General features: G+C 60.7%; 4 protein-coding genes and 1 long non-coding RNA gene across 6 annotated transcripts in view; 2 read left to right on the top strand and 3 right to left on the bottom strand.

The window, feature by feature from the left end:
* The window catches only part of LOC114496857 (F-box only protein 6-like), a 4,145-nt gene extending 2,432 nt beyond the window's left edge, over window positions 1–1,713 (bottom strand). Inside the window, exon 1 of the mRNA XM_036025316.1 lies at window positions 1,440–1,713. Coding sequence (XP_035881209.1) covers window positions 1,440–1,707 — 268 coding nt within the window. The 5' untranslated portion in view covers window positions 1,708–1,713. The remainder of the gene's footprint in view (window positions 1–1,439) is intronic.
* Window positions 1–14,382, top strand: part of LOC118500509 — an 18,322-nt gene extending 3,940 nt beyond the window's left edge. The window contains exons 2-3 of the long non-coding RNA XR_004903058.1: window positions 11,835–11,851; window positions 14,371–14,382. This is a non-coding gene — a long non-coding RNA (uncharacterized LOC118500509). The remainder of the gene's footprint in view (window positions 1–11,834; window positions 11,852–14,370) is intronic.
* Window positions 3,528–26,054, bottom strand: LOC114496503 (F-box only protein 6-like). 2 transcript variants are annotated; one of them, XM_036025310.1, is made up of 7 exons: window positions 26,049–26,054; window positions 20,628–20,636; window positions 7,658–7,951; window positions 5,591–5,717; window positions 5,092–5,187; window positions 4,060–4,195; window positions 3,528–3,938 (listed from the first exon to the last, which is right to left on the bottom strand). In XM_036025310.1, exons 3-7 carry the CDS (start codon window positions 7,923–7,925, stop codon window positions 3,756–3,758), a joined length of 810 nt encoding a protein of 269 aa, XP_035881203.1. In that variant the 5' UTR covers window positions 7,926–7,951; window positions 20,628–20,636; window positions 26,049–26,054; the 3' UTR covers window positions 3,528–3,755. The 2 variants fall into 2 exon arrangements, with proteins under 2 accessions (XP_035881203.1, XP_028367798.1); XM_028511997.2 differs by lacking the exons at window positions 20,628–20,636; window positions 26,049–26,054 and having other exon boundaries at window positions 7,658–7,981.
* LOC114496640 (F-box only protein 44) lies at window positions 11,710–16,729 on the bottom strand. Its single transcript, XM_028512257.2, is given in 7 exon segments — window positions 11,710–12,668; window positions 12,671–12,803; window positions 13,691–13,826; window positions 13,936–14,031; window positions 14,184–14,310; window positions 15,486–15,774; window positions 16,620–16,729. Coding segments are annotated over 7 exon segments (828 nt in total). The 5' UTR covers window positions 16,626–16,729; the 3' UTR covers window positions 11,710–12,627.
* On the top strand, window positions 17,165–22,497 carry FBXO2 (F-box protein 2). The gene is made up of 6 exons (XM_028513198.2): window positions 17,165–17,315; window positions 20,263–20,619; window positions 21,034–21,163; window positions 21,233–21,328; window positions 21,710–21,848; window positions 22,064–22,497. Exons 1-6 carry the CDS (start codon window positions 17,294–17,296, stop codon window positions 22,196–22,198), a joined length of 879 nt encoding a protein of 292 aa, XP_028368999.1. The 5' UTR covers window positions 17,165–17,293; the 3' UTR covers window positions 22,199–22,497.

Here is a 26,054-nt window from a genome sequence, read left to right as displayed (position 1 = left end):
TTTTTAAATTAAAGATTTTACTTATTTTTAGAGAGAGGGGGAGGGACGGGGAAAGAGAGGGAGAGAAACACTGACGTGCAGGAGAAACATGGATCGGTTGCCTCTGACATGCCCCCCAACTTGGGGATGTGGCCCGCAGCCCAGGCATGTGCCCCGACAGGGAATCGGACAGGGGAACTTCTGGTTTGCAGGTGGACACTCAGTCCACTGAGTCCCACCAGCCAGGGTGCTACTTCCGTTCCTAGTGGCTCATGTGAGTGTGTCCCAGTGGGACAACTGACATTGCCCCTGATGTCCTAACCATGTCACCGGAACCTGAGGGGCGTGAGGACCATTTTCGGGCAGCAGGTTCCCATCTCCCCCTTCAGACCGAGCTGAGAAGCCCTTCACACAACAAGGAACAGCGGGTTCTCACCAAGGCTTGCCAGAACCAGCACCAGGGGCGCTTTCCCAGCTCCCTCCCTTGCTTCCTCTGCAGGGGCCCGCTCCGCACCCACCCCCCAGGGGCCTAGGGCCTGTGCAGCGCACAGGCAGACGGGCAGCACAGGCGGCCAGGAGCTGGGCTGCACCGAGCTGTGTGAGCTGAGCTGTGTGAGCCGAGCTGGGCAGCTTCTGAGAGGGACCCTGGGGCGTGAGGGGGAGCTCTGAGTGTGGGGCCACTGGCTGTGGGGTGCTGAGGGGCCCAAGGGCCTTCAGCAGCTGGGCGTTTCTGGGTCTCCCGGCCAGACAGCCGTCCCGATCTGGGCCTCCTGTTCCCACCTGCACCCTGCAGCCGACCTGCCTTAATGGGCCAGCCCCTGGGACCCGGGTGAGAGGGACTCCAAGTACACACACAGCGCCTCTTAGTCGGTTGCTGCTGTAGCCCCCACAAGGGGCACGGTGCCTGGGACGTAGTAGGTGGCTGCAGAAGGGGAGAAACCCTAGCGAGCACAAGAACACGAGAGAAACGGGCCTCAAATCATGTGACTGCAGCCACCTCTCAAAAGCCTCCTTTTCGTCACCCACATAATGGGGATAAGGGAGGCAGTCACACTTGGGAAGAGCTCAGGACAGTGCCTGGCACAGAAGCAGCCCCCACGGACCTCAGGCAGCTCGGACTGAGCGAAGGGGGAGCTTGGACCTGCGGTGGGTTCATCCTCTCGAGCACCTGCTGTGTGAAGGTGCTGTGGACGCTGGATGTACAGAGGCAAGCAGGAGGTTTTTGACAAAGAAAAGAGCTGAAAAGGGACTTCTAGGGTGTGAAAAGGTCTAAGAGGGAACTGGATGGAGGTGGAAGGACAGAGGTAGGGAACGCTGCTTTCAGATGGGCCAGGGCAGGTCCCCGAACTGAGGCCTCAAGAAGGAAGAGGGACCGAGGGAGCATGGTGGGTGCTAGGTTCTGAGAGGACTCTCTGGGTAGCGTGGGCATAGCAAGTGCAAAGGTCCTGAGGTTAGCCCACCTTCCGCACACGGGTTGCGCAGGAGGTTCCTGCGGAGGATGCACAAAAAATAGAAGCTCTTCCAGTCGGCCACGGGCTGGTCCCAGTCCTCGGTGATGAAGCCGTCACGCAGGCTCTTGAGTTTCCAGAGGGTCGCCGTGTTGATGAGGTCCCGCCAGAGGCTGCACACGGGTCGGCAGCGCAGCAGCAGTTGTTGGGCTGGCACGTGCGTGAACACCTCCAGCAGGATCGGCATCGGCATCAGCCTGTTGATGCCGACCAGGGCCATGGCTGGGGTGGGTCGAGGTGTGTGCATGGGTGGAAATCTGTACACCTGGGGCCTGTGGGGGGATGGGGAGGGGGAGTGCGCCAATGGTCAGAGTGCCGACCAGGGAGGTGGCCGCCTCAGATCCCTAGGTTCCCAGGCCAGGGACCCCTGATCCTGCTTCTGTTGTGAAGGGGGAGGTTAAGACCAAAGTGCTTGAGCAGCCTTCCAGTTCACAGTAGACCCTCAAACTACAGACTATGTTTTTAAAATGGATTTGACGGGGGTGGGGAGAGAAAAGGAGAGAAACACCGATTTCCTGTTGTACTTAGGAATGCATTCATTGGTGGCTTCTTGCATGTGCCCTGACGCAGGATGGGGGATGGAACCGGCAACCTTGGTGTAACTGGGTGACACTAACCAACTGAGATACCTGGCCCGAGCCGGACTAATCTTTTAAGAGGCCTTTCCCTCCCATTACAAAAAATAATTGCTTAATTTTAAGTGGTGCACAGTAAGAGTTTGCCAATGCCACACTGCCGTCTGGGAGCCCTGTAAGGGTCTGTGCTGGTACTTTAGCGTTGTGAACTCACTGTTCTCAAATCTTGGTTACCGTGTCACAGCTGACTAAGCGCTGCGGCTGCTACACTGAGGAAGAAAGTGGGTGCTTCGGCCCGGAAGCCAGGCATGATAAGCAACCCCGTGAGCCCGCCCCTTCCCTCCTGCATGGTGGTCAGGCCAGAGCCGCTGGGAAAGGCCCAGGAACCGAAAAGCACTTCTGGGGCCGTGAGCGAGGCTGCCCGGGTTCGAATCCTGGCCTGCAGTGACTCACTTGTGAGGCTGTGACAGGGAGGCGATAAGTGTCCCAGCCTCAGAGGGACGGGAACAGCTAAGAAAAGCATTTGGCACAACAGTTCCTCACTTCTATCACTGGGCCAAAACCAAAACCAAACGGAAGTACGCAGGTGTAGAGCCCCCCGTTTCCAGGAAGGCTTCCCTCCCCCCACATCTGAACACCACAGCACAAGGGTGTGGACTCTGGGGGGCCTGGGAAGGCAGCTGTCCTAGTGGGTCCCCCAGGTGGGCGCGGTGGGGAGGGAACACCCTGCACCCACACAGAAGCACGGGGAAGGCTTTATAGGCTGTGCCGAGGCCTTGTGCACAAGGCTGGGGGCACTTCCAGGGAGTGCTGGTGTAAGGCTCCTCCCACGCCCCTCTCCCTTCACTTCTGGCTCTGGCCGTGCACCCCGACCCTTGGCAGAGAGCCGCCTGCCAGGGGCTTGTGGGCTCACCACACACGTGCCCCAATGAGGCAGTCTCCCCCCCGCCCCCGCCCCACCCGACGTGGTCATTTGTTCCTGTCCGTCAGATGCAGCTCTACGTGGTCGAACGAGCCCATAAAAGCAGCTGAGGGTGTGTCTGCCCCTCCCCCCCCCGCCCCCTGCAGATGCCACAGCTGTCGGACTTTGGGGGCCCTCAGCCTCAGGCAGCGCTGCAGGGCGCCCCTGATTCCAAGTGCTCTTATTGCCTCTGTGTATGGATGGCTCGCCCTCCAGCTCGGGGCTGCTCGGGGCTGGCTGACTGCATGGAGGAACTTCCCCAGAAGGGCAGGAAGGCTGTGGGACTTGCACGCCTCGGTTCCCTGGGGTTCGCCAGCCAACACTGTCTCAAACACTGTGCTGTGAGTTGTTTCAATAAAGGGCCCCAAGGGCCGACCTGGGCTCCCACCACCTGTAGCGGGAGGGCCAGATGCAGCCAAGTCCACCTGGGGCAAGGACCACTTCCCTGTCAAAGTGCCAGGGACCCCAACACCCTCCCCCCCACTCCTACACCCAACCCAGGCGGGTTTTACTGAAAACATTTATTATGAAAAAATGGCAGAGCTATATTTAAGAGTAAGTTGTAACAGAAAGTTAGGACAATCTGGTGGGGTTGCCCAAGCTTAGGACTGTGGCAGGAGGTCCCTGGGCTGGCAGCGACAGAGGCCGGATAAGCAGCTGTCAGATGACAGACTGCCAGGAGGGCCTGTAGAATGAGGCAGGGGGTGGGGGGGTCAGTACCTCCTCCCGCCCCTACCTGGGCCTGTGCTGGCCGGTGGAGGGCGCCGGGTTCCTGGTGACCTTGGGTCTGATGACGATGCTGCTGTTGGTGACACGCGGCCCGTACCAGCCTGCCCAGAACTGGGTGTCTTTGCCCCCGTGCTGGAAGAGGATGTGGCGGACGCCCCGGGGGTAGTCCGAGAAGGTGTGGGTGACCTGAAGGGAGGGCAGAGGAAGTGACCACCAGGATGGGGAGGGCACGAGCCCCAGGTGGCAGTGCCGGGGGCGGTGCAGGCCCTGGCAGAAGTGGGTGGCAGGCGAGCCATGGAGGCCTCACCTCTGTCCACGTGGCATCGTTCCACTGAGGGATGGTCACGGGTGGGGGCTCGAAGGAGGCCAAGGTGCTGTAGTCGGCAGAAAGCAGCTGCACTCGGATGCGGTAGGTGCAGCCGCAGTCTCCTCTCGCGGCGTACCTAGGCGAGCGGGGTGGGGGGCTGAGGACTGTGCACCCCAAGACAAAGGGTGGCCCCGGTTGGGGGCAGGCAGCAGGCCTGCACATTGGAGCTCTTGAGGTTCATTTCCTGTGCAGCCCACGAGGCCCACCCTCGGCGCTCCCTGGACCCCGGGAAGCAGTCTGCCTGGGCTGGGCCTCAGTTTCTGTGTCTGGGAAAAGGGCGACCCTTTTGGGGGTTGCAGAGAAGAGTTCGCCTTAAAAGGCAGAGCACAGAGATGAAGGCCCAGGCAGTGGGAGTGGTGTCACCTGCAGGCTGCCGGGGGCCGGGCTGTGGCCTCCGCAGGAGGTTGAGGGAGCGGTGGCCCGGGCAGTCGGGGCCGACACAGAGCTCGCCCTCCACTCAGCCCCGCTGCTCCCGCCCGAGCCCCCGCAGCTCTGTCCGCCTGTCTGTCCCTGCCCCTCCGCCCTCAGAGGGCTGGCCCTGCCTGGGACTGGGGTCCTGCTTCTGCCATGGCCGAGTCAGAGCCCCGCACAGCTGTGTCCAGAGGAGGAACGTGGGAGGTGTGGGCTGCACGGGGACCAGGGCGGGGAGGCAGACAAGGCACGTGAGCACCGTGAGGTCCAGGGAGGCTGGAGCTAGGCTGGCTGTTGCTGCAGTGCCTGTTGGTGACACCTCATCTGTAGGCCTCAGTCTCCCCAGTGTAAAGTGGGGTCGGTGTCCACTGCTAACAGGGTGGTGGGGAGGCGGGAAGGTGCTACTGGATGAGCAAGTGCCGGGTCTGGCGATGGGGAGGGCGTGGCCGGGCTTGGGGGCAGCCCCTGCCCCAGGACGCTACCGGGCACAGAACAGGCACTCGCCCCGGGCGTCCTCAGGATGAGGGGAGGATGCACAACTCGGGCCCCGGCAGCACTCACCAGTCCGTCACCACAATGTCAGGCCGGACCTCGTCCATCAGCTCCTCCCAGTAGCCCTCGGCTTTGAGGTTCACCGTCTGGGACTTGAGGCAGAGTCTAGGGAGCAGGAGGAGAGGCTTGCACTCCCAGGTGTGCTCTGCATGGCCCGGACCCGGGAGGTGCCTCAGGGGACCCAGCAGTGTCCCCTGACCGCTGCAGGGCAGCTGCTGGCTGGTGCTGACTCTGGCTCCTAGCTCCGTGTACACCCGTAAGAAACATGCAGGGAGTCTGACCCCTTTGAGCCTGGGGGCGTCTGATCCCAGTCCCTATGCCCAGTCTCCCAGGGCCCCAGGGAATCCACACTCCCAGGTTAGGGACAGCCTGTAGACACCCTGACAGCCTCACTGGCCCACGGGCTCCCAGCCTCCTGGAGCCCCTGAGGAGGTTGGCCTGGGGTCTGGCAAAAGGTGTCCTGACCCTCCTGCCCACAACCCAGCCTGCTCGGGTCAGTGTGTCTTACTCATAGGATGTGGAGAAGTAGTTCCTGACGTGGGGGCTGGGGAAGTCTGTGCCATAGGCTCCAGGTAAGCTCTCCACCTTCCACTCGTCACCCCCATTGGCGTCAATATGCCAGGCTGTCATACCCTCTGCAAGAGACAGGAGCTAGGTAAATGAAAACGCACAGCCTAGCCCTCCCCATTTTGTCCTGGGAGGGAGGGGGAAGGGGGCGCTGAAAGGCAGGGCCTGCTCACACTCTCAGATCCCAAGCTGTGCCCCCTGCACCTGGGAACACCCCTTCAAAGCTCAGCTCCCCCAGCCCATTCCCACCTGTCCCCAGGGTACTGCTTCTGATCTGGGACCTGCCCCCCCTGCTGTGTCCTTGACCAGCTGGACTCCTCACGTGAGGCTGGGGCAAAGCCTCACCTTTTCTCACCTCCATGCTGCTGAGGATCTCCTGGAAATACCCAGGTTTCGGTCCTCAGAACTATACATTAGGATGATACCTTTGTTCTTTTTTTAAAATTGATGATCTTTTTAAATTAAAGATTTTACTTATTTTTAGAGAGAGGGGGAGGGACGGGTAAAGAGAGGGAGAGAAACACTGACGTGCAGGAGAAACATGGATCGGTTGCCTCTGACATGCCCCCCAACTTGGGGACGTGGCCCACGACCCAGGCATGTGCCCCGACAGGGAATCGGACAGGGGAACTTCTGGTTTGCAGGTGGATACTCAGTCCACTGAGTCCCACCAGCCAGGGTGCTACTTCCGTTCCTAGTGGCTCATGTGAGTGTGTCCCAGTGGGACAACTGACATTGCCCCCAGGCGTCCTAACCATGTCACGGGGACCTGAGGGGCGTGAGGACCATTTACAGGTTTGTTGCTGGGTCCCAGGAAACCTCTGCCCAGGGTGGGAGGGGTAACAGCTGGGAGAACAGGCCTCCTCTGGGTGGGTGGGGTGCAGTGGGCCCCCGTTTGCAGAAGGGTTCCCACCAGCTCGGGCAGCAGGTTCCCGTCTCCCCCTTCAGACTGAGCTGAGAAGCCCTTCACACAACAAGGAACAGCGGGTTCTCACCAAGGCTTGCCAGAACCAGCACCAGGGGCGCTTTCCCAGCTCCCTCCCTTGCTTTCTCTACAGGGGCCCGCTCCGCACCCACCCCCCAGGGGCCTAGGGCCTGTGCAGCACAGAGGCAGACGGGCGGCCAGGAGCTGGGCTGCACCGAGCTGTGTGAGCCGAGATGGTGGCCTGGCTGGGTAGCTTCTGAGAGGGACCCTGGGGCGTGAGGGGGAGCTCTGAGTGTGGGGCCACTGGCTGTGGGGTGCTGAGGGGCCCAAGGGCCTTCAGCAGCTGGGCGTTTCTGGGTCTCCCGGCCAGACAGCCGTCCCGATCTGGGCCTCCTGTTCCCACCTGCACCCTGCAGCCGACCTGCCTTAATGGGCCAGCCCCTGGGACCCGGGTGAGAGGGACTCCAAGTACACACACAGCGCCTCTTAGTCGGTTGCTGCTGTAGCCCCCACAAGGGGCACGGTGCCTGGGACGTAGTAGGTGGCTGCATGAAGGGGAGAAACCCTAGCGAGCACAAGAACACGAGAGAAACGGGCCTCAAATCATGTGACTGCAGCCACCTCTCAAAAGCCTCCTTTTCGTCACCCACATAATGGGGATAAGGGAGGCAGTCACACTTGGGAAGAGCTCAGGACAGTGCCTGGCACAGAAGCAGCCCCCACGGACCTCAGGCAGCTCGGACTGAGCGAAGGGGGAGCGTGGACCTGCGGTGGGTTCATCCTCTCGAGCACCTGCCGTGTGAAGGTGCTGTGGACGCTGGATGTACAGAGGCAAGCAGGAGGTTTTTGACAAAGAAGAGAGCTGAAAGGTACTTCTAGGGTGTGAAAAGGTCTAAGAGGGAACTGGATGGAGGTGGAAGGACAGAGGTAGGGAACGCTGCTTTCAGATGGGCCAGGGCAGGTCCCCGAACTGAGGCCTCAAGAAGGAAGAGGGACCGAGGGAGCACGGTGGGTGCTAGGTTCTGAGAGGACTCTCTGGGTAGCGTGGGCATAGCAAGTGCAAAGGTCCTGAGGTTAGCCCACCTTCCGCACACGGGTTGCGCAGGAGGTTCCTGCGGAGGATGCACAAAAAATAGAAGCTCTTCCAGTCGGCCACCGGCTGGTCCCAGTCCTCGGTGATGAAGCTGTCATGCAGGCTCTTGAGTTTCCAGAGGGTCGCCGTGTCGATGAGGTCCCGCCAGAGGCTGCACACGGGTCGGCAGCGCAGCAGCAGCTGTCGGGCTGGCACGTGCGTGAACACCTCCAGCAGGATGGTGTTTGGCAGCAGCTCGTTGATGCTGAGCAGGGCCATGGCGCGGGTGGGGCGAGGTGGGCACAGGGGCCTGTGTGGGGCAATAGTGGTCAGAGTGCCGACCAGGGAAGTGGCCGCCTCAGATCCCTAGGTTCTCAGGCCAGGGACCCCTGATCCTGCTTCTGTTGTGAAGGGGGAGGTTAAGACCAAAGTGCTTGAGCAGCCTTCCAGTTCACAGTAGACCCTGAAACTACAGACTACGTTTTTAAAATGGATTTGACGGGAGTGGGGAGAGAAAAGGAGAGAAACACCGATTTCCTGTTCTACTTACGAATGCATTCATTGGTGGCTTCTTGCATGTGCCCTGACGCAGGATGGGGGATGGAACCGGCAACCTTGGTGTAACTGGGTGACACTAACCAACTGAGATACCTGGCCCGAGCCGGACTAATTTTTTAAGAGGCCTTTCCCTCCCATTACAAAAAATAATTGCTTAATTTTAAGTGGTGCACAGTAAGAGTTTGCCAATGCCACACTGCCGTCTGGGAGCCCTGTAAGGGTCTGTGCTGGTACTTTAGCGTTGTGAACTCACTGTTCTCAAATCTTGGTTACCGTGTCACACCTGACTAAGCGCTGCGGCTGCTACACTGAGGAAGAAAGTGGGTGCTTCGGCCCGGAAGCCAGGCGTGATAAGCACCCCCGTGAGCGCGCTCCTTCCCTCCTGCGTGGTGGTCAGGCCAGAGCCGCTGGGAAAGGCCCAGGAACGGAAAAGCACTTCTGGGGCCGTGAGCGAGGCTGCCCGGGTTCGAATCCTGGCCTGCAGTCACTCACTTGTGAGTCTGTGACAAGGACGTGCGTGATAAGTGTCCCAGCCTCAGAGGGTCGGGAACAGGTAAGAAAAGCATTTGGCACAACAGTTCCTCACTTCTATCACTGGGCCAAAACCAAAACCGAAACCAAACCGAGTACGCAGTTGTAGAGCGCCACCCCCCCCCGCCCCCCGTTTCTAGGAAGGCTTCCCTCTTCCCACATCTGAACTGCACAAGGGTGTTGACTCTGGGGGGCCTGGGAAGGCAGCTGTCCTAGTGGGTCCCCCAGGTGGGTGGGGAGGGGCGGGAACACCCTGCACCCACACTGAGAAGCACGGGGAAGGCTTCTCGTGTCCCATAAAGACTGGGACACAGGGGCAGGTCAGCATCTTCTCTAAGCTCCTGTTTACGGGGGCAGAGCAGAAGGGGGGTGGGCACACACACTCTGGCTCCTGCCCAGCGGACAGTGTTTTAGCACGGCAGAGAAAAACAAATATAAGTAAATCACTGTACGCTACGTAAAATACTGTGACGATGAAACACTCACGTGGCCAGATCTAATTTTTCAGGAGGAACTGTAAACATTTCCTAATGATGAAGCCTGTGAGTTTTTAAATGTGGTCAGCTTCTAAAAGCACTGTCCAGGACTGAGACACCCCGCAAGGGTGTCCAACCTTGGCATCTCTGGGTCACACTGGAAGAAGAAGAGTTGTCTTGGGCCACACATTAAATACACAAACACTAAGGAAGACGGATGTGCAAAAAAAATGTTTTAAGTAAATTCACAGTTTTGTGTTGTAAATTCCCAGTCATCCTGGACCTCATGCGGCCGGAGCAAAAGTGTCTGGGCTCTGAGTTCGGTACCGGCAACTCCTCACTTTGGCATCCAAAGCCCGGTCTTTGGCCTTGGTCGCCTGTTATCACTCCCCCTACCCTTAGTTTCTGTCCTTCGTGGGCCCTGTGTCCTGCGGGAAATCTGACGGCGCGGTGGTGGTGGGCCATGGAACGGGAGCCCACCCTAGGACATTCACGCCAGCCTGAAGAAGCCACCTCGCACTTACTAAGCTTCCCACAGGCACGCCCGGAGTCGCGCACTGTCACAGTCGCCCGGGACCCTCCCAACAACTCAAAGCGCTCTCGAAAGCAGAAGCAGAGTCTCGGAAAAGGGAGGCGCTGGTTCCAAGCCCCGCGGGCGTAGGAGTGCCGGCCGGTCCCAAGTCATCCGCCGGCGGGGGTCTTACTCGCGAGGTGTGGGTCCAGAGGTTTGGCGTGTTTTGGGGCGGCCCGCAAGCCAGGACGGAGTCGGAGTCAGGACTGGGCGACGCGGGATCCCGCGCAGCGCGCGGCCAGACCCGAGAGACCAGCCTCAGCCCCGCACCCCGCCGGAACCCCACCCCGTGGTCCCGGGAGGCCCTCCCGGGCCCTCCTGACACAGCGTCCGCGGGTAATGCCCTGGGTCTACCCCCTTCCCGGCGCGGGACACTCACCCCTGGCCGCCGGCCCGGCGGAGAGCTGCGCAAATAGCGGCAGGCCCGGAAGACGCGACCTCCCTTGGGGAGACACCGGGCGCCCCGCCTCGCAGGACGCACGCGCGGCGTCACCCGGCGGCCTGCGGGCCGAGACGTCGGCGGCGCGGGGCTGACGCACAGGGAACCCGAGGCCCTGGTTTCCCCCGGAACATCGGCTTTCCCCCCGGGCGGCGGGCGGCTGAGCGGCGGGCGGCTGAGCGGCGCCGGCCTCTGTTTTTTTCCCTTTGCTTACTCCCGCCCCCGGCGAAACCGAGGCTTGTCCTAACCAAGCCCCTAAATACCTGACCCCTGCACCAGCTCCGCCTCAGACCTCTTAACCCGCTTCTGAGATAGGGAAAGGAGGTGGGGCGAGGGCGACTGACGGCGATCAGTGGGTCCTCCCGGGGCGGGGCGGGGGGGGGGGGGGGGGGGGGGGGGGGGGCGGGTTGCTAAATGCGAAGGTCAGGCTTAGCCTGTCTCATACCTTCCCTAGGGCTTGACCACAGGCAGGCCTCCATTTACTCAAAGGTAAAAATCTCTCTGCGTGCTTTTCTGGATTAAATCCACTGGTCCATGAACAGCAATTAAAATAAAAAAAATGCTATAAAAAATTCGTGGCTCTCTTTCTCCCTCCCCTCCCTCTCTAAAAATAAATAAATAAATAATTTAAAAAAAGATTTTATTTATTTATTTTTAGAGAGGGAAGGGAGAGAGAGAAACATCAATGTGCGGTTGCTGGGGGCCATGGCCTGCAACCCAGGCACGTGCCCCGACCTGGTATCGAACCTGCGATGCTTTGGTTCGCAGCCCGCACTCAATCCACTGAGCTACGCCAGCCAGGGCAAATAAAATCTTTTTTAAAAATGTTATAAAAAATTCACTGTTCCTTCATTCTACAAATAATTATCAAGCACCTGGTCCTGCAGGGAACCACAAAGGGTTGTGCAGGCCGTGAGCGGCACCAAGGTGCCTGGCCAGATCCCATTCACTCCTCCTTAGGGCTGTGTCTCCTCCAAGGTCCTCTGCTCACTTGCATACAGCTGTTGAGTGGTGGTCCCTGCCCCGGCTGAGGCCCTCATCTAGCTCCTTGTTGAGCGAGATAATTAAGTTTAACAGTACTTACTGAGCACCCACGGAGAACCATTCTAAGTGCCTTGGCTTCACCTCACGTCATTAAAGCTTTGGGAAGAGTAGGTTAAACACCTTACACCCAGCAGGGCTGGGATGCCCCTGCTGCCCCAGCGTGAGGGGCACGCAAGGGCTGCCGGGAGATATCTACACCCCCCCCCCCCGCCCCCGCTTGCTGCCAGGCCGAGGCAGAAGCTAGCGATGCTGATGGCGACTGGGGCCAGGTGTTTGCTGCTCATCGAGGGGTTTGTCCCGTAACCCCGATTCTCCATGGCGCGGCTCCCGAAATGCCTGCCCCTCTCTGTTCCTTGGACAGAGGCCACGCGTGCTGCCCCTCTGCCAGGTCTGGGGCCTCCCATGAAGTTGGCCCTTTCCCCCCCAGAAACCACACGGCACAAGTTGGGCTGGGATGGCCTTTTATTTGGCTGCATGCGGCAGGGGTGGGATCAGAGCGCTGGTGTCCTTCCAGCAGGAGGGAGAGGCGCAGGGCAGGGCGGGGAGGCCCTGTGAATGGCAGTTCCCAGGGCGAGGTGGGGGCCTGGTCCAGGCATGCAGGTGGACGGGTGGTCCTTGAAAACCCCCACCCCACTCATCCTATGCCCATACGTCCTAGCTCTCAGAATCACAGCCCAATCCTGCACCCACCTGCCCTGCATTACCACGTACGGGATTCTGGAGGTTTTCTGGAGAGCCCCACCCCATCTGGCTTCTGGGGCGTCACCGATGGTGAGGACAGCCCAGACCTGGCGTGGGCTCTACCCCTCCCTGGGCCTGCCCGTCTCAGACCAGGCAGGAGCCCCTGGGCCTCGGCCACCACTCAGAGCCAGTGGGCAGAGGGAGAGCTTGGGAACAGCAGAGCCCTCCTTCCCCTCTCAGGCCTGTCCGAGCTCCACAGTCACCTGCCAGCATCTGCATGATCCAGGGCAGCCACAGTCTTGCCAGATGCCCTTTACTCTGCCCCTGCTTCAAGGGGCCCCAAAAGACACACGGAGAAAGGCCCAGGAGGGGAAGGTAGAAAAACCCAGATCTAGGCTGCCTGCCATCTGAGCTTGGAGACCCACCCTCAGAGGGTCTGGGGGAGGACCCTGGGGGACACCCTATACCTCCCTAACCTCAGGGGCCCCTCTCTTAAAGGCCTCATTGTTCAGGTCGAGCCCTCGGACGGAGAGCTGGCTGTCCACGGCACGTGAAGGTGGCACGAATGGAGAGGCTCCACAAAGAGGCGGGGCGGGGAGTGAGGCTGAACTAGGAGCTCTGGGGAAGCCTGGCCCACCTCCCCTCCCCACGCCCGGCCTTTCTCTGACAACAGTTTACCAGTCAGCGTTCTGTGGATGGGGGCTCGGAGACATCAGGGCAGCGGGGGGCCCGATGGTGATGCTGCTGTTGGTGACCCTCGGGCCGTACCAGCCGGCCCAGTAGTGGGTGTCCACACCGCCGTGCTGAAACCAGATGTAGCGGACGCCGGGCGGGTAGTTGGAGAAGGTGTGGGAGACCTGGGAGGGGGCAGGTGGGGGGAGGAGAGTGAGGTCAGGGGAGCTGACCCTGAGGGTAGCGCTGCCTGAGGGGCGGGGGGCGGGGGGAGCAGGAGGCGTCTGCTATCTTAGTGCTGGTCCAGGAGTGAGCGGAACTGAGTCCCAGCTCTAACTCTGAGATGCTGGGCAGACCACCTCCCCCTTGTAAGCCTCAGTTTCCTCATCTGTAAAATGGGGTACAGTCCTGGAGGGTCTGAGTGCGGCACAGAATGACGAAGGCGATCTCGCAAGCTTTCAAAGGATGCCCACTTCCGTCATCGCTGGGCACATGCAGCTATTTAGGTTAAAATTAGCTAGCATTAGGTGAACTTAAACATTCAGTTCCTCGGTCACACTGGGAACTGGCTCTTATCAAGCGGCTATTGGCTACCACACTGGACAGCGCAGACAGACCATTGCTATCACCGCAGAAAGTTTCCTGGACGCCACTGGTCCAGATCTGGAGTTGGCCCCTGACCTACTTTTGTAAATCTGATCGGAACACAGACGTGTCCACTCGCCGAAGCTGCGTTCACAACGCAGCTGCGGAGTCGAAGAGTCGAACAATCGTAACAGGGACAGCACGGCCTGCAAAGGCTGAAGTGTTTCCATCTAGCCCTTTAAGAAAATGTTGGCTGACCATCTGCTGTCACCTGCCAGCGTCGAGACAGCAGCAACAGTCGACATTAGTCATTAATTGTAGCCTTTTGAGTGTGGCTTTACCGGCATCACCTTGCTGACGTCTTTCAGAGCTCAGAGCGGCCGAAGCCCGGGTGAGAAGCGGCAGAGCTGGGATTTGAACCCTGACCTGTCTGGCTGTAGTCTCAGCCTTGAGCGGTGTGCCCTTGCCCGCTTCCCCGCCCACATACCTCCCTCCACTTGGCGTCGCTCTTCTGCTGGATCATCGCTGGGTCTGGCTGGAAGGTCCCCAGAGGCGCATGCGCTGACGACAGGAGCTGAACGCACAGCTGGTACTTGGACCCGCAGTCCGGCCTTGCTGCGAACCTGCAGGCAGAGGGAAGGCCCATAAGGGCCTTGGAGATGGGAGGCAGGGTGGGGGTGGGGCGCCTGAGTGGCAGGATCCCCCCCTCAAACCCTCGCTCCGGGCACTCACCAGTCCTTGACCTTGATGTCCGGCCGTGTGGTGTCCATCAGCTCCTCCCAATACCCTTCGGCCTTGAGGTCCACCACCTGGGACTTGAGGCAGGTGCTGGGGGGCGGGTGGAGGGTGGGAGGGGCTGAGGCTCACCACTAGGGCACTGGGAGGCTAGGACGGCCCGCCCAGAGCAGGAGAGACCCCAGGGTTAAGTGACTTGGGCTTCCCCGCCCCCCACCCCAAGGCCCCCTGACCTTGGATCTTACTAATAAGAAGTCACGAAGTATTTCTTGACCTGGTCATTGGGGAATTCCTTCCTCTGGTCTCTGGAGAGATCTTCCACCTTCCACTCATCGCCTCCATTCACGTCCAGGCTCCAGAACTCAAACCCCTCTGGCAGGAAAGCACCGTGCACATCAAGGGGATGCCCCTTCCTGGTCGCCGTCTCCCAAGGGCCCCTTCTCCCTGCACCTCAGCAGGTGCTCTCCAGCCCTGTGTCCCTGCGGTGGAGCTCTGCAGGTCGGTAACTCCCGCCTCGAATGAGGAACTTCCTGTGCGTCAGGCACCGCGCACGCGTGGCCGGTGGTTTCCACTGGAAGCCTGAGACACGGGGTGATGAGCAAGCAGCGGCCCCTTCTGTGATGCAGAACGCTCTGACGCTGGCCAGATCTGGGTCTAGTCCTGCCCCTGCCCAATCTGGGCTGTGTGACCCTAGGCAAGTTGCTTCCCCCCCTCTGAGCCTTGGTTTTGTCTTCTAGAAACTGGGGTCAAGAATAGGAACTGGCAAACTTTCTGTAAAAGGCCAAAATATTTTAGGGTTTGCAGGCACTGTCTCTATCACATAGTATGCTTTTTAAAAAATCTTTTTAAACTGTTAAAACTATTCTTAGCTTCTGGACCCGATCTGACTCACAGACCACATAGTGCGCCCTCTGCTGGGCGAGAACAAGGCTGTTGGGACGTCCAGTGAGGCGGGCCTCCGACAGCGCTGGAGAGCCTGGAGTTGTTTTACCATCGTGTTGCTCCAGATTTGGCCACGTAACTGAGAATGAGGTTCCCGCCCCCTCTCCCCCACCCCCACCCCGTTCCGGTGTGCAACTGATGAGTTTACCACACCGAGGGAGCAAGGGAGCTCTGGACGGCTGCAGAGGTCTTGCCTAATCTGTTGTTGAAAGCTGGTGCTGGAGAGAAGACTGGCTTTGTCCTTCTTCCATAAGCGATGCTCCCTTTGGCCTCTGGGGCGCTCTAGTAGGCCTGGCCCTGGAGGTTGGCTTCCTGGTCTCGTGCCTGGGACATAATTAGTCCTAACGGGCCAACACTCCCTCTCCTAGGAAAGGTCACCCGGGAAGTAATCTTAAGGGTGAAATAAGAAATGCCCCTCTTGGCCTCAGTGTGCGCATCGGAAAAATGGGTATGCTACCAGTACCTACCTTTTACGGTTATTGTGAGAGGATTAAAAGAGTTAAACCACTGAAAGTGCCTAGCGCATAGTAGGTGCTTAGTAAAAGTTAGCAGGTGTCCCCACAGCATGTGTGTTGGGAGCATGCCAGACCCACTCCGCGCCCCACCTTCTGCGCACGGGTTGTGCAGGAGGTTCCTGTGCAGGCTGCGTAGGAAGTAGAAGATCTTCCAGTCGGCCACCGGCTGGTCCCAGTCCTCGGTGATGAAGCCCTCCCGCAGGCACTTGCGCTTCCAGAGGGTGACGAGGTCGATGAGGTCGCGCCAGAGGCTGCAGACCAGGCGGCAGCGCAGCAGCAGCTGGCGCGCGGGCACGTGCGTGAACAGTTCCAGCAGGATGGTCTCGGGCAGCTCGTTGATGTTTCCCGCCGCCATGGCTCCCGGCTTCCGGACGCTCTCCTGTGGATATTGAAAAGCCAGGCTACAGACCAAGCGCGGTAGTGCAGCACCCCACGGTGGTGGAGGTTCCTGTCCCAGGCCCGACATTGACTGTCTCAGGAAAGTCACTGTGCCTTTCTGAGCCTGTGTCCTCCTCTGTAAAGGAGGCTTAAGGAGGCGCGCGCGCACGTGCACACACACACACACACACACGCACACACACACGGGAGCCAAGGGGAGGAGCCCGAGTTTTCTCCGATTCTCAAGGCAGTTTTTTCCCACGGGCCAGACAGCCTCTGGAACGGAGGTAACGGAGCGCAGCCCCGCAGAGCACTCCAGGCTGTCCCGTGCCTTCTCTGGTCTCTCTCCTGTCCTCGGAGAGAGGGGGCGATGTTGGGGGCAGGGATAATCATTGTCTCAGACGGAGGTCCAAAGGGCTCCGGCGACATTCTCGAGACCGCAGTGGACCTGATCCGCCCAGCGGGGACTGGAGAAGAGGTGGGCGACGGACAGGCCTTGCCTGTTCCCCCCACCCCCATTCCCGTGTCTGGGCTCCAGCTCCAGGTCCCCTTGCGCACCTTCGGCCTCCCATTCCGCGTCGCGACTTATAACAAAGTCCCCCAAAGTCGGGACTCGGACGGACCCTTGCACACCGAGGAAGAACTCTGCCCGGGTTTCCGCTCGCGCCACCGCTGGGGGCCGCACCACGCAGCCCCGGCGGCCTGAGACTTGTCCGAGCTGGGCCTCCCTCCGCGCAGAGCGGCGGGGCCGGGAACCGCAGAGCCGGCTGCCAGGCCCCCGCCCGCCCGCGCCTGCGCCCCTGCGCCCCTGCTGCGGCAATCCCCGCGCCCACTCCCGCTGGTCACCTGCATTCGGCCGCCGCTGCGAGATCCCGCTCGGTCGCAGGAGCTGAGCCGGCCTCCGCCTGCGGTCGCTGGTGTAAGCGCCCTGCCCCGGCCCCGCCTCCACCGCCCTCTCCCCTCCCTGCGCGGAGCCGTGCCGGCGTGCGCCTGGGTGCGTGGGACCTGGGACGCGCCCCCCCCTCCCCGCACCGTGAAGTAGGAAAATTACCCGGGGTGGGGGTGTCGGGAGGAGCCTCTGCCCCTCCCCTTTGCTTGGCTGCATGCCCCGCACCCTCCGCGTGACCCAGACTCTCCCTGTCCCCTCGCGTCCTCCTCCACGCAGCCAACCCAGGAGGGAGCTGGGAGAAGGCTCAGATCGGACCTCCTCCCCATTAAAAATAAAATAAACAAACAAACAAAAAATAAGAATGATTATTGATCTTTCCCGGCCTCCCGGGTCCGCCGAGGAACCTGCATGCAGTCTCAGGCCCCGCCGGGCCGACAGCTCCGGACTGCGGGGCGGCCGGCGGCGGCGCGGGGCCAAAGGCGGGGCGGGGCCGGAGGCAGGGGCCTTTAAGAGGCGCCGCGGGCCGGGACCCGACCCAGACGCAGGCAGCACCTAGACTCGCCCACGCCTAGGGACCAGGGCAGCCCCGCAGCGCTCCGGCTCCTCCTCCTTGCGATCGCCCTCCGCAGCGATGGACGGAGACGGTGACCCAGGTAGCTACCGCAGCCCGGACCCACTAGCTCAGCCTGGGAGGGGAGACCGGGGCGGGCGGGCGAGCGCTCCAGGGGGTGGGGGTGCCGAAGCCCAGCGCTGCAAACTTGCACCTGAGCAAAGCCCTTGACACAGTCTCAAAAGAGCACAGTCCTCTGAGGCCTCGAGAGGTGATGACGGGCAGGGAGGAAGGAATCCGGGTTTCTGTTTACCCAGGAAACAGCATAGGAGTAATCCCACGTTCCGGCCTCCCGGCTTTCTGAGGGTGTATCAGGCCGGGGTCTGGGTGACATCTAGGACGGAGGAGACTGCAGGAGGCTGCACGCCCTTTCCTTCCATCGGTTTCTTTCATTTGCCAGCTCCGGCTGCTGTGCTATTTGAATCCGCATGGCTGTCTTGGGGGTTACCAGCCTCTCCCCACCCCATTCTCCTGGGTTCCCTTGTCTGGAGGGGCCGCCCTTCATCTGGGTGGCCCGGTGCCCAGTGGGGACCTGGACAGCAGTGAGGGGAGGTTAGGCATCAGCTCTCGCCAATACTCGGGGCCCTCTGAGACTGCCCAGTCATCTTGTCTGGCACCAGAGACCCCCTTCCCTGGCCTTCGAGCTGGCGGAGCCGGCTTGGCCCGTAGGGGTTGGCCGCTGAGTCAGGGTGGGAGCAAGTCCTGCCTGCAGATGGCCCGGCCCTCCCTCAGCAGGCCCATCTAAGAGGGGGCACTCACTGCTTGGGGGAGGCGACGGGAGACAGATCGGTGCCGGCTCAGGCAGCCAAGCCCCCTCCTCCCGGCCCCGACAACCCCAGCTCCTTGGGCTCCCACTCCCAGTCCTCCTCGGCCCCCTTGCCGCACCTTGTCTAGGGCCCCAGCATGGGCTCCTGCTTCTTCTCAGGGCCCAGCTATTCCCTGGACTCCGGGGCCCAATCCAGGTGAGTGAATCAGCCCTGGGGGCAGCTTCCAGGGGCCAGATAACTTTCCGACGGCAACAATGTGGAGAGTTGTGTGTGCTGGAGCAAGGGTGGGGGGGCCTGTAACCAGATCTGGGGCCTCAAGTGCCAGGCCTGGGGCCAGGAGAGGGGCCTGGGCGAGGTGCACCTTTCGGGGGAGCATCAGGTGTCCACCAGGGCCAGGGCAGGGCAGGGGGAGGGGTGGAGAGGTGAGGACACTGGGCTCCGCTCCCCGGAGAGCCGCGGGCAGCAGGATGGGCCGGTGATGTGGCGTCGTCGGGGCCTGGCGTGCTCTTCTCTGACTTCCCACCCATCCACAGTGTGGCTTGGGAGAAGCCAGGTAGCATCTCTGGGCCTTAGCTTCCTCTTTGCCAAAAGGGAAGGGGTAAAGGCCCACATCATACAGATGTGGCAAAATAAGCAAATAACAAAAAGGCTAATAATGGAGGGAGCTCGCTGAGCTGAATGATAAGACTCACAGAGAAGGTCTACTGAGGATCCACTGTGCGCTCTGGGCTCTGAGGAGGTAAACCCTGGTTCCGCAAGCAAGGGTCTGACTGTGTGGGGAGGGGGAGAAAACGGCATGTGAGGAGGTGAAGGGCTGGTAGGCTGGGGTCCTGGCAACAGCCGGACTTGGGCCCAGGCCCTGCCTGTTCCCTTCCCCAGTGTCCAGCCGATTTCCACCACCACCTCGGCTTTCCAGGGCTCAGCCCTTAGAACCGCCCCCCCACCCCAGTCTGAGAGCTGTGGCCTCCCCTGTCACCCAGAGTGGCCCCGTCTCCTCCTCACGCTGTCTCCCTCCTCCAGAGACACTGGGCACTTGGTATCGGCTTACTCAAGGCTTCAGTGGCCTGGCCGAGGCCAGCTGGGATCCAGAGGCCAGTCTAGTCCGCAGCGCCTGACGTCTGTTCACTTCCTGACCATTGAGAATGCCCTCGCCCCCTCAGGGGATTTGGACATTAGCACTGTCTGAACGGCCTGGCGTTCTGTAGATGAGGAACCCGAGGGCCAGGAGCGGAAAAAACCTTCATGGGACCTTTTAATGAGCCCCTCTCCCCGCACCCCCAATCAAGGACCCCTGGTTGCCTCCCCCTCGGGCCTCAGGTCCCTGTGTCCCCTTTCCTAATCCTAGCAGCATGACCTTCGGGAAGCCATCGCACATCCGGAGTCTGAGCACTTCCATCTGCAGAATCCAAATCACAGCGGTGCCTCCTAATACAGGGAGGGGTTTTATTGACGTGTGCGGGCTAAAGGTGGCCCTGGGGCCAGGCTGCCTGGGGTCAAGTCTAGGCTCTGACCACTCACTTGCTGTGTGAGCCTCAGCCGGTTCACCTCTCTGTGCCTCTGTGTCCTCATCGGTGAAATAGGGACAGTGACAGAAAAAGCCTTGAAGAGACGCTGTGAGGCTTTAAAGAATAAATGAAATTAAGATGCTCAGAACAGGCCCACACTCCCTAAGTGTCCAATAAACATGAGCTACTGATGGTATGCCAGATGCCAGGCACTGGGGACACAGCAGCGAGCTCCCCAGACCCCGTTCCTGCCCATCACACCCTCAATCTAGTCCCAGGAAAGGTGTTTTAAAAACCATCACCCACTAGGACAAAACCTGGGAAGGACTGGAACTCCGGTGGTGAGAGGGTGTAATGGGGAAGTCCAGGAGGGCTTCCATGAGGAGGTGACAGGAGCAGGGATCTCAGAGGGTGGCTGGAAGGATTAAGGAAAGTTCATGTGTGAAATGTAAGGCAGTCCTGTTAATAACATCATCAGCTGCTGTTATCTACTCAGGTGTGCGGTGTGCTGGCCTTGCAGGGGAAACTGAGGTCTCTAAGGCAGCTCTCGGCCTTGGGGCTGGTCTGTGGCCCTGGTTCCCCCGGGGCCTCCTCCGCTGGGCACCAGTTTCTCGTCACAGAACCTCTGCCCCCCAGCTGCTGGGTCGGGGGCGGTTCTGGGGGTTGTAGGGAGACAGTCTGGGGGAAGTCATCACCCCGCACCGCTTCGCCCCCGCAGAGAGCGTGGGCCAGCCTGAGGAGGCGAGCCCCGAGGAGCAGCAGGAGGAGGCGTGCGCGGAGGAGGCGAGCGCCGGGGAGGAGGAGGAGGCGGCCGCGGCGTTCCTGGAGGAGCTGCCCGAGCCGCTGCTGCTGCGCGTGCTGGCCGAGCTGCCGGCCTCCGAGCTCGTGCAGGTGTGCCGCCTGGTGTGTCTGCGCTGGAAGGAGCTGGTGGACGGCGCCCCCCTGTGGCTGCTGAAGTGCCAGCAGGAGGGGCTGGTGCCCGAGGGCGGCGCGGAGGACGAGCGCGACCACTGGCAGCAGTTCTACTTCCTGAGCAAGAGGCGGCGCAACTTGCTGCGCAACCCGTGTGGGGAAGGTGAGGCTCAGGCCCTCGTACCCGACGACTGGGGGGCTTAGCTTCCCCCTCTGGAAAATGGGCCATGCACAATGCCAGCGCGCTTGAGGGTGAAATGAGAGCGCTTGGCACAGCGCCCAGCACAGAATAGCCCCAATAAACACTATTATTTCCCTGTCCGCCTGCTCCCTGGGGGTCTCGTTCCCAGGCCCTTCCACCCTCCGTGACCCAGGGCAAGGCTTGCCCTGCAGGGGACCCTCCCAGGAGGGAGAGAGGACAAACAGAAAGCGCCTGCCATTCAAGCCCACCATCGTGTCCCACCCGACACCATTCAAGTCCCGGCGGGCCCAGCACCCGACTATGGGGGGAAAAGCCAGCGCCGCCACACCATCACAGGGACTGGGTGACGAGGGTGGGGCTGTCGTGTTCCCGCAGAGGACTTGGAGGGCTGGTGCGACGTGGAGCATGGCGGGGACGGCTGGAGGGTGGAGGAAATGCCCGGAGACTGCGGAGTGGAATTCGTCCAGGACGAGAACGTCAAGAAGTTCTTTGCTTCCTCCTTCGAGTAAGGAGAAGGGGGATGGGCGGGGAGGGGGAAGGGGGCCTCCGCTCCTCCCTAACCCACTTCCCCCAGGTGGTGTCGAAAAGCGCAGGTCATCGACCTGCAGGCGGAGGGCTACTGGGAGGAGCTGCTGGACACCACGCAGCCGGCCATCGTGGTGAAGGACTGGTAAGCCGCCCTGCGGGGCTGGCCTGGGGGGTGGGGAGTGGGGACCAAAGCCACTGCCTCCCCTAGTGGTGGTGGCCACGTGGAACCTGTCTCCAGGAGAAGGTGGTGAAATCCACCTTTCTTCCTGAGTTTAAATGCTGGCTTTTTTTTTTTTTATGCCTCTACTGTCCAAACAAATCACGTCATTGTGCCCAAGGTTGGGCCTGGCCCATTTGGGTTTTAGTCCTTGGGTTTGGACCTTCGGCAAGTCCCTTTCTCTCTCTGGCCTCAGTTTCCTTATCTGTAAAATGGGAACAGTGGCAGTAGGGTCAGCAGGGTTACCTGCTGTACCCAGGCCTACCGGCTGAGGCCCACCTCCGCTCTCACTCCCTCCCGGGGCAGGTACTCCGGGCGCAGCGACGCAGGCTGCGTGTATGAGCTCACGGTGAAGCTGCTGTCGGAGCATGAAGACGTGCTGGCCGAGTTCAACAGCGGGCAGGTGGCGGTGCCGCAGACGGACGACAGTGGGGGCTGGATCGAGGTGAGCTCGGAGACTTGGGGCGGGGAGGCAGGACCAGGATACAGAGGGCGGGGTCTGCGGAAACCCCGCCCCGTGGGCGGGGCGGGGCTGGGAGAGCGCCCAGGGGCTGAGAGATCCAGCGGGGCTAGGGGTGAGTCAGTGGACCGGGTGGGGTGGACGGGGAAGGTCTCGGGCCCCCGAGACTGACCCTTCTCCTCACCCCGCCCCCCCACCAGATCTCCCACACTTTCACCGACTACGGGCCCGGCGTTCGCTTCGTCCGCTTCGAACACGGCGGCCAGGACTCCGTCTACTGGAAGGGCTGGTTCGGGGCCCGGGTGACCAACAGCAGCGTGTGGGTGGAGCCCTGAGTGACCCCTCCTCCCGCTCCCCGCCGCTGCCCCCCGAGGGGCAGAGGCCCGGGGTAGACAGGCCTTAGCGGTAGCACCCACACCGCCCCCACCCCCCACCCCGTGCACTCCTCTCCCGCCCCTTACTCCAAGCCCAGCCCCCACACAGGTAGAGAAGGGTTTTGCCGGCACAGGTTTGCATCTGGAAAGTAAGATGGGTGAGGGCTCGGGCCTGGACTGGGCCCACCACTGAATCCCCGACCCCTAGCACAGTGCCTGCCACAATGTGGACGTTCAATAAATATTATTTGTTCAAGGAAGAAATGCATGAACAAACGGACGAATGAACACCCACCCCTTTGCACCCTGCCCTGTCTCCTGAGGGCCCCTGGCTCAGCCTGGAAAAATACTTGGTGGGGCTCCAGGGGCTTGGGTTTCCAGAGCCCATCGGGCCTCGGCAGAGTCAGCCAGGCCTGGGCGGCGGCAGACAAAGGCTGGGATTGTGAGGCCACAGAGCGGGGAGCTGGGCCTGGCGCCTGACTGACACCCAAGCTGCCCAGAGGCCGGCACGGAAGGGGGGAGCCTCGCAGGCCTCTCTCAATCCCCATGGGTGATGGCAGCACCTCACCTGGGGCACGAATTCTCTTGGGCCCAGGGATGGACGCCCATGACCTGGGGTAGGGGATGGGGAGGTGGGGGTGGGGAGCACAGAAAGGGCCAGCTTGGCACCCCTCTCCGGTTCGTGCCCACATCCCGGCTCTTGTCCCAGCTCTCGTCCCCGGCTTGCTATTGACTCGTGCAGGAGCTGTTTGCATCTGGTCTCATTGGTCATTTTCTGAGCCCTGTCGGGAGACTGGCCCCTGGCACCGGTTGGAGGGGAGGGGAGGAGGGATGGGTGTGGTGCCAGGCTCTGGGCCAGGCTCTCTTTCTGGCCTCCCCAGCAGCTCTGAAGCCCGGCCCCTCCCTGGCACTCTCAGCTGCCGCTCCTGGGCGGAGCGAGGTCCTGAAACAGCTGCTCTCTCCACCGTGGGGACCAGTACAGTCTCCGGACCGCTCCAGTCTCCCTTTGCTTCTGAGCCCTGACGCCACCTGCTGGCCGGGCGGGATCTCAGGGTTCCCGCGGGCCCACCTGGGCTGGTTCATGGGTTCATTCATTCACCCACCCATTCACTCACGGTTCCTGAAGTCCCCGTCATGGCCAGGCCTTGTGCAGGGCCCTGAAGTGACAGCGGTGAGCACGACCCTCCTTGTCCCAGGGAAGAGCCATCACCCTGGCTACATTGAAGAGGTGGCACTCTGGGAGGGGATTTATGTGTGTCCTGCGGGGTCTCCAGTCTAATGGTGGAGGCATAGTCCCTGCTCTGGGGACATCCTCAGTCTGACAGAGGGGAGCAGAGCCCTGACCTCAGAGGACGCCCAGCCCCAAGGTGGGAACACAGCCCCTGCTCCCTGGGCACCCCCAGTCCTTTCTAGGGGATTTCACAGTCGGGCGGGGGAGGGCATCATGCACACCCACCTGCGTTGCCAGTGGGCAGGGAGGTCCAGTTGGATGAGGATTCACAAAGGAAGAGGCTCCCCCCCTGAGGGCTCCCAGTTGTTTTTTTTTTTTTTTTAAGATTTTATTTATTTAGTTTTAGAGAGGGAAGGGAGGAAGAGGAGAGAGAGGGAGAGAAACATCAATGTGCAATTGCTGGGGGCCATGGCCTGCAACCCAAGTATGTGCCCTGACTGGGAATCGAACCTGTGATGTTTTGGTTCGCAGCCCGAGCGCAATCCACTGAGCTACGCCAGCCAGGGCTGAGAGCTCCCAGTTTTAAGTACAGGAGTAACAGGCAGTGGGAAGCTTTGGGGTGAGGGACGAGGGTGGGCATGTGGGGGGCCAGACGGGGGTGAGTCGGGAGAGGACCAGAGCCCACGTGGGGGCTGTGGGAGGAGGCCGGACTGAGATGTCAGTGGGCCCGAGTGCTTGTGAGGACTGGGTGTCAGGGTGGGAATTTCGGGGGGCATGGAAGATGTTGCAGTGGGGGAGCCCCCCCCCCCACGGGGATTCAGGAAAGAGGCCTGTGCAGTGTCTGGAGCTGTGGGCCAGAGACAGTGGAGTCGCAGGGTATGTGGCCACCAGTCAAAGCCAAGGGCACCGGTAAGGGCTGGGGACAAGTGTGCAGTGAGGCAGGGGAAGGCCCAGGGAGACCTCCGTCTCTGGGCCGTGATGGGGACACAGAGCAGCCAAGGACGGGGGTGGGGTGGGGTAGGCTAAGAGGGTGCAAGTGCAGTGAGGCCACCTCCAGCCAACTGCCTGCTCTCAGAGGAAAGAGCCAGAAGCCCAGAGGCTAGATTCTCTCCCCCCAGAGCCTGCAGAGTACACCTGGAGGGCTTGGATAATGGGGTGGTCCAGACCCACTGCCCCCAAGCACCTGTCCCTGGAGGGACCGTCGGATAGACTGGCGGTGTTTAGCTCGGGAAGACAAGACAGCAGCTCCTGAGCTGTCGAAGGGCTGATGCTGTGGGGGGCGGGGTGGGATGGGGGGAGCCTGCAAGCCTGGCTGTGCCCAGGGCACATCCTGTCACACCTCCCTGGCCCCCCACGCAGACGGAGGTGGGGAAGGGGGAGAGAGCATTGTTACCCTCTTTCTTCATGGGACGAGACTGAGGAGGAGGGACTTTCTCGGCAAGTGGCACACAGAATGACGGGAGAAGCACAAGTTCTAATCCACGTGCATCCTACTCCAAAGAGCTTGCTCGTAACTCCCCCGGCTTCATTGTCTCTAATCTAGAGGGCCGAGCTGGGCCCCCAGGAACCATACAGTTTAACGGGACTGCGGGTATCAGCTTCCTTCGAGGGAAACCTACACACTTGCCAGCAGGGGGCGCCCGAGGGCCCTTCCAGGCAGTGCGGTGAGCTAAAGCCAGGGATGGTAGACAGGTGCGCCAGCCACGTGGATGGTTCAACGGTCGTGAACACAGGCTAAGGAGAGACAGGCCTGCATGTCCCCTAAGATCCTTTCTACTGATCAATACTTATGGAGCACCCTACTATCTGTTAGGCAGGGATAAAACAGGCAAGGACTCTGCTGCTCTGGAACACACAGCCCAGATGGAGAAACATAAACACAAGAAGCTAAATGAATGAATAAAAAAATTACTAACATGGTACAGCACTTAATATCCATGCCAGGCACTACTCTAAGATATATATAATAACAACCTTATGAAGTGGGGATATGATTACTTCCAGTTTTTATAGGTGAGAAAACTGAAGCACAGAGAGGTTAAGCAACTTGCCTGAGGCCACACAGCTAATAAATGGAATTCTATTCAGCCACGTAGGCTCTTGACTTCTACAGCACAGTAGACAAAGTACAGAGTGAGGGTGGGAGTGCTCTTTTGGTCAAGGGGATCAGGGGGGGACCTCCCTGAGGAAGTGACATTGAACGATAAGGACAAACCAGCAGACAGCTGGGGGGAAGCAAAGTGCAGGAGCAGTAAGTGCAAAGGCCCTGAGGTGGGAATAGACTTATCCACAGATCAGAAAGGCAACCGGCATGGCCAGAACTCAGCGGGCGAGTTGGGGAATGGTTTGACGTGAGGTTGGAGGTGTAGACAGGCAGTCCTGAGAGTTCCCTGAGCACCTACTGTGTGCACTGTCTTATAAGGTAGACATGCTACAGGAGGCAGAAATGACCGCAGTGTCCTTGAAGGGAAAGCCTTGCTTTGTCCAGCGGGACCCGGGGTGGGGAGTTGGATACCAGCCACTGACAGCCTAGTTGATGAAACCAGATTTCCCAAGAGGAACGGGCTGAACGGTAATGATGACAAGGATGACGGTGAACATAACGATGACAGCAATGACAAGTGACAGGCGTCGGTGGAGGCCGCA

The sequence above is a fragment of the Phyllostomus discolor genome, chromosome 5, assembly GCF_004126475.2.
Source record: "Phyllostomus discolor isolate MPI-MPIP mPhyDis1 chromosome 5, mPhyDis1.pri.v3, whole genome shotgun sequence".
NCBI lineage: Eukaryota > Metazoa > Chordata > Mammalia > Chiroptera > Phyllostomidae > Phyllostomus > Phyllostomus discolor.
Note: the sequence above shows the minus strand (reverse complement) of the source record. Positions and strands in the feature narration are given on the sequence as shown.

What these genes read in the sequence shown, in the direction of transcription:
- LOC114496503 (XM_036025310.1), bottom strand. Translation starts at nt 7,925, where the DNA reads ATGGCCCTGCTCAGCATCAACGAGCTGCTGCCAAACACCATCCTGCTG. An exon ending in GCGCAACCCGTGTGCGGAAG is followed by an intron (nt 5,718 to 7,657) that starts GTGGGCTAACCT and finishes TGTCTCTTGCAG; the next exon opens with AGGGTATGACAGCCTGGCAT. An exon ending in TACTTCTCCACATCCTATGA is followed by an intron (nt 5,188 to 5,590) that starts GTAAGACACACT and finishes CCTGCTCCCTAG; the next exon opens with ACTCTGCCTCAAGTCCCAGA.
- FBXO2 (XM_028513198.2), top strand. Translation starts at nt 17,294, where the DNA reads ATGGACGGAGACGGTGACCCAG. An exon ending in GCCATCGTGGTGAAGGACTG is followed by an intron (nt 21,329 to 21,709) that starts GTAAGCCGCCCT and finishes CTCCCGGGGCAG; the next exon opens with GTACTCCGGGCGCAGCGACG. An exon ending in ACAGTGGGGGCTGGATCGAG is followed by an intron (nt 21,849 to 22,063) that starts GTGAGCTCGGAG and finishes CCCCCCCACCAG; the next exon opens with ATCTCCCACACTTTCACCGA.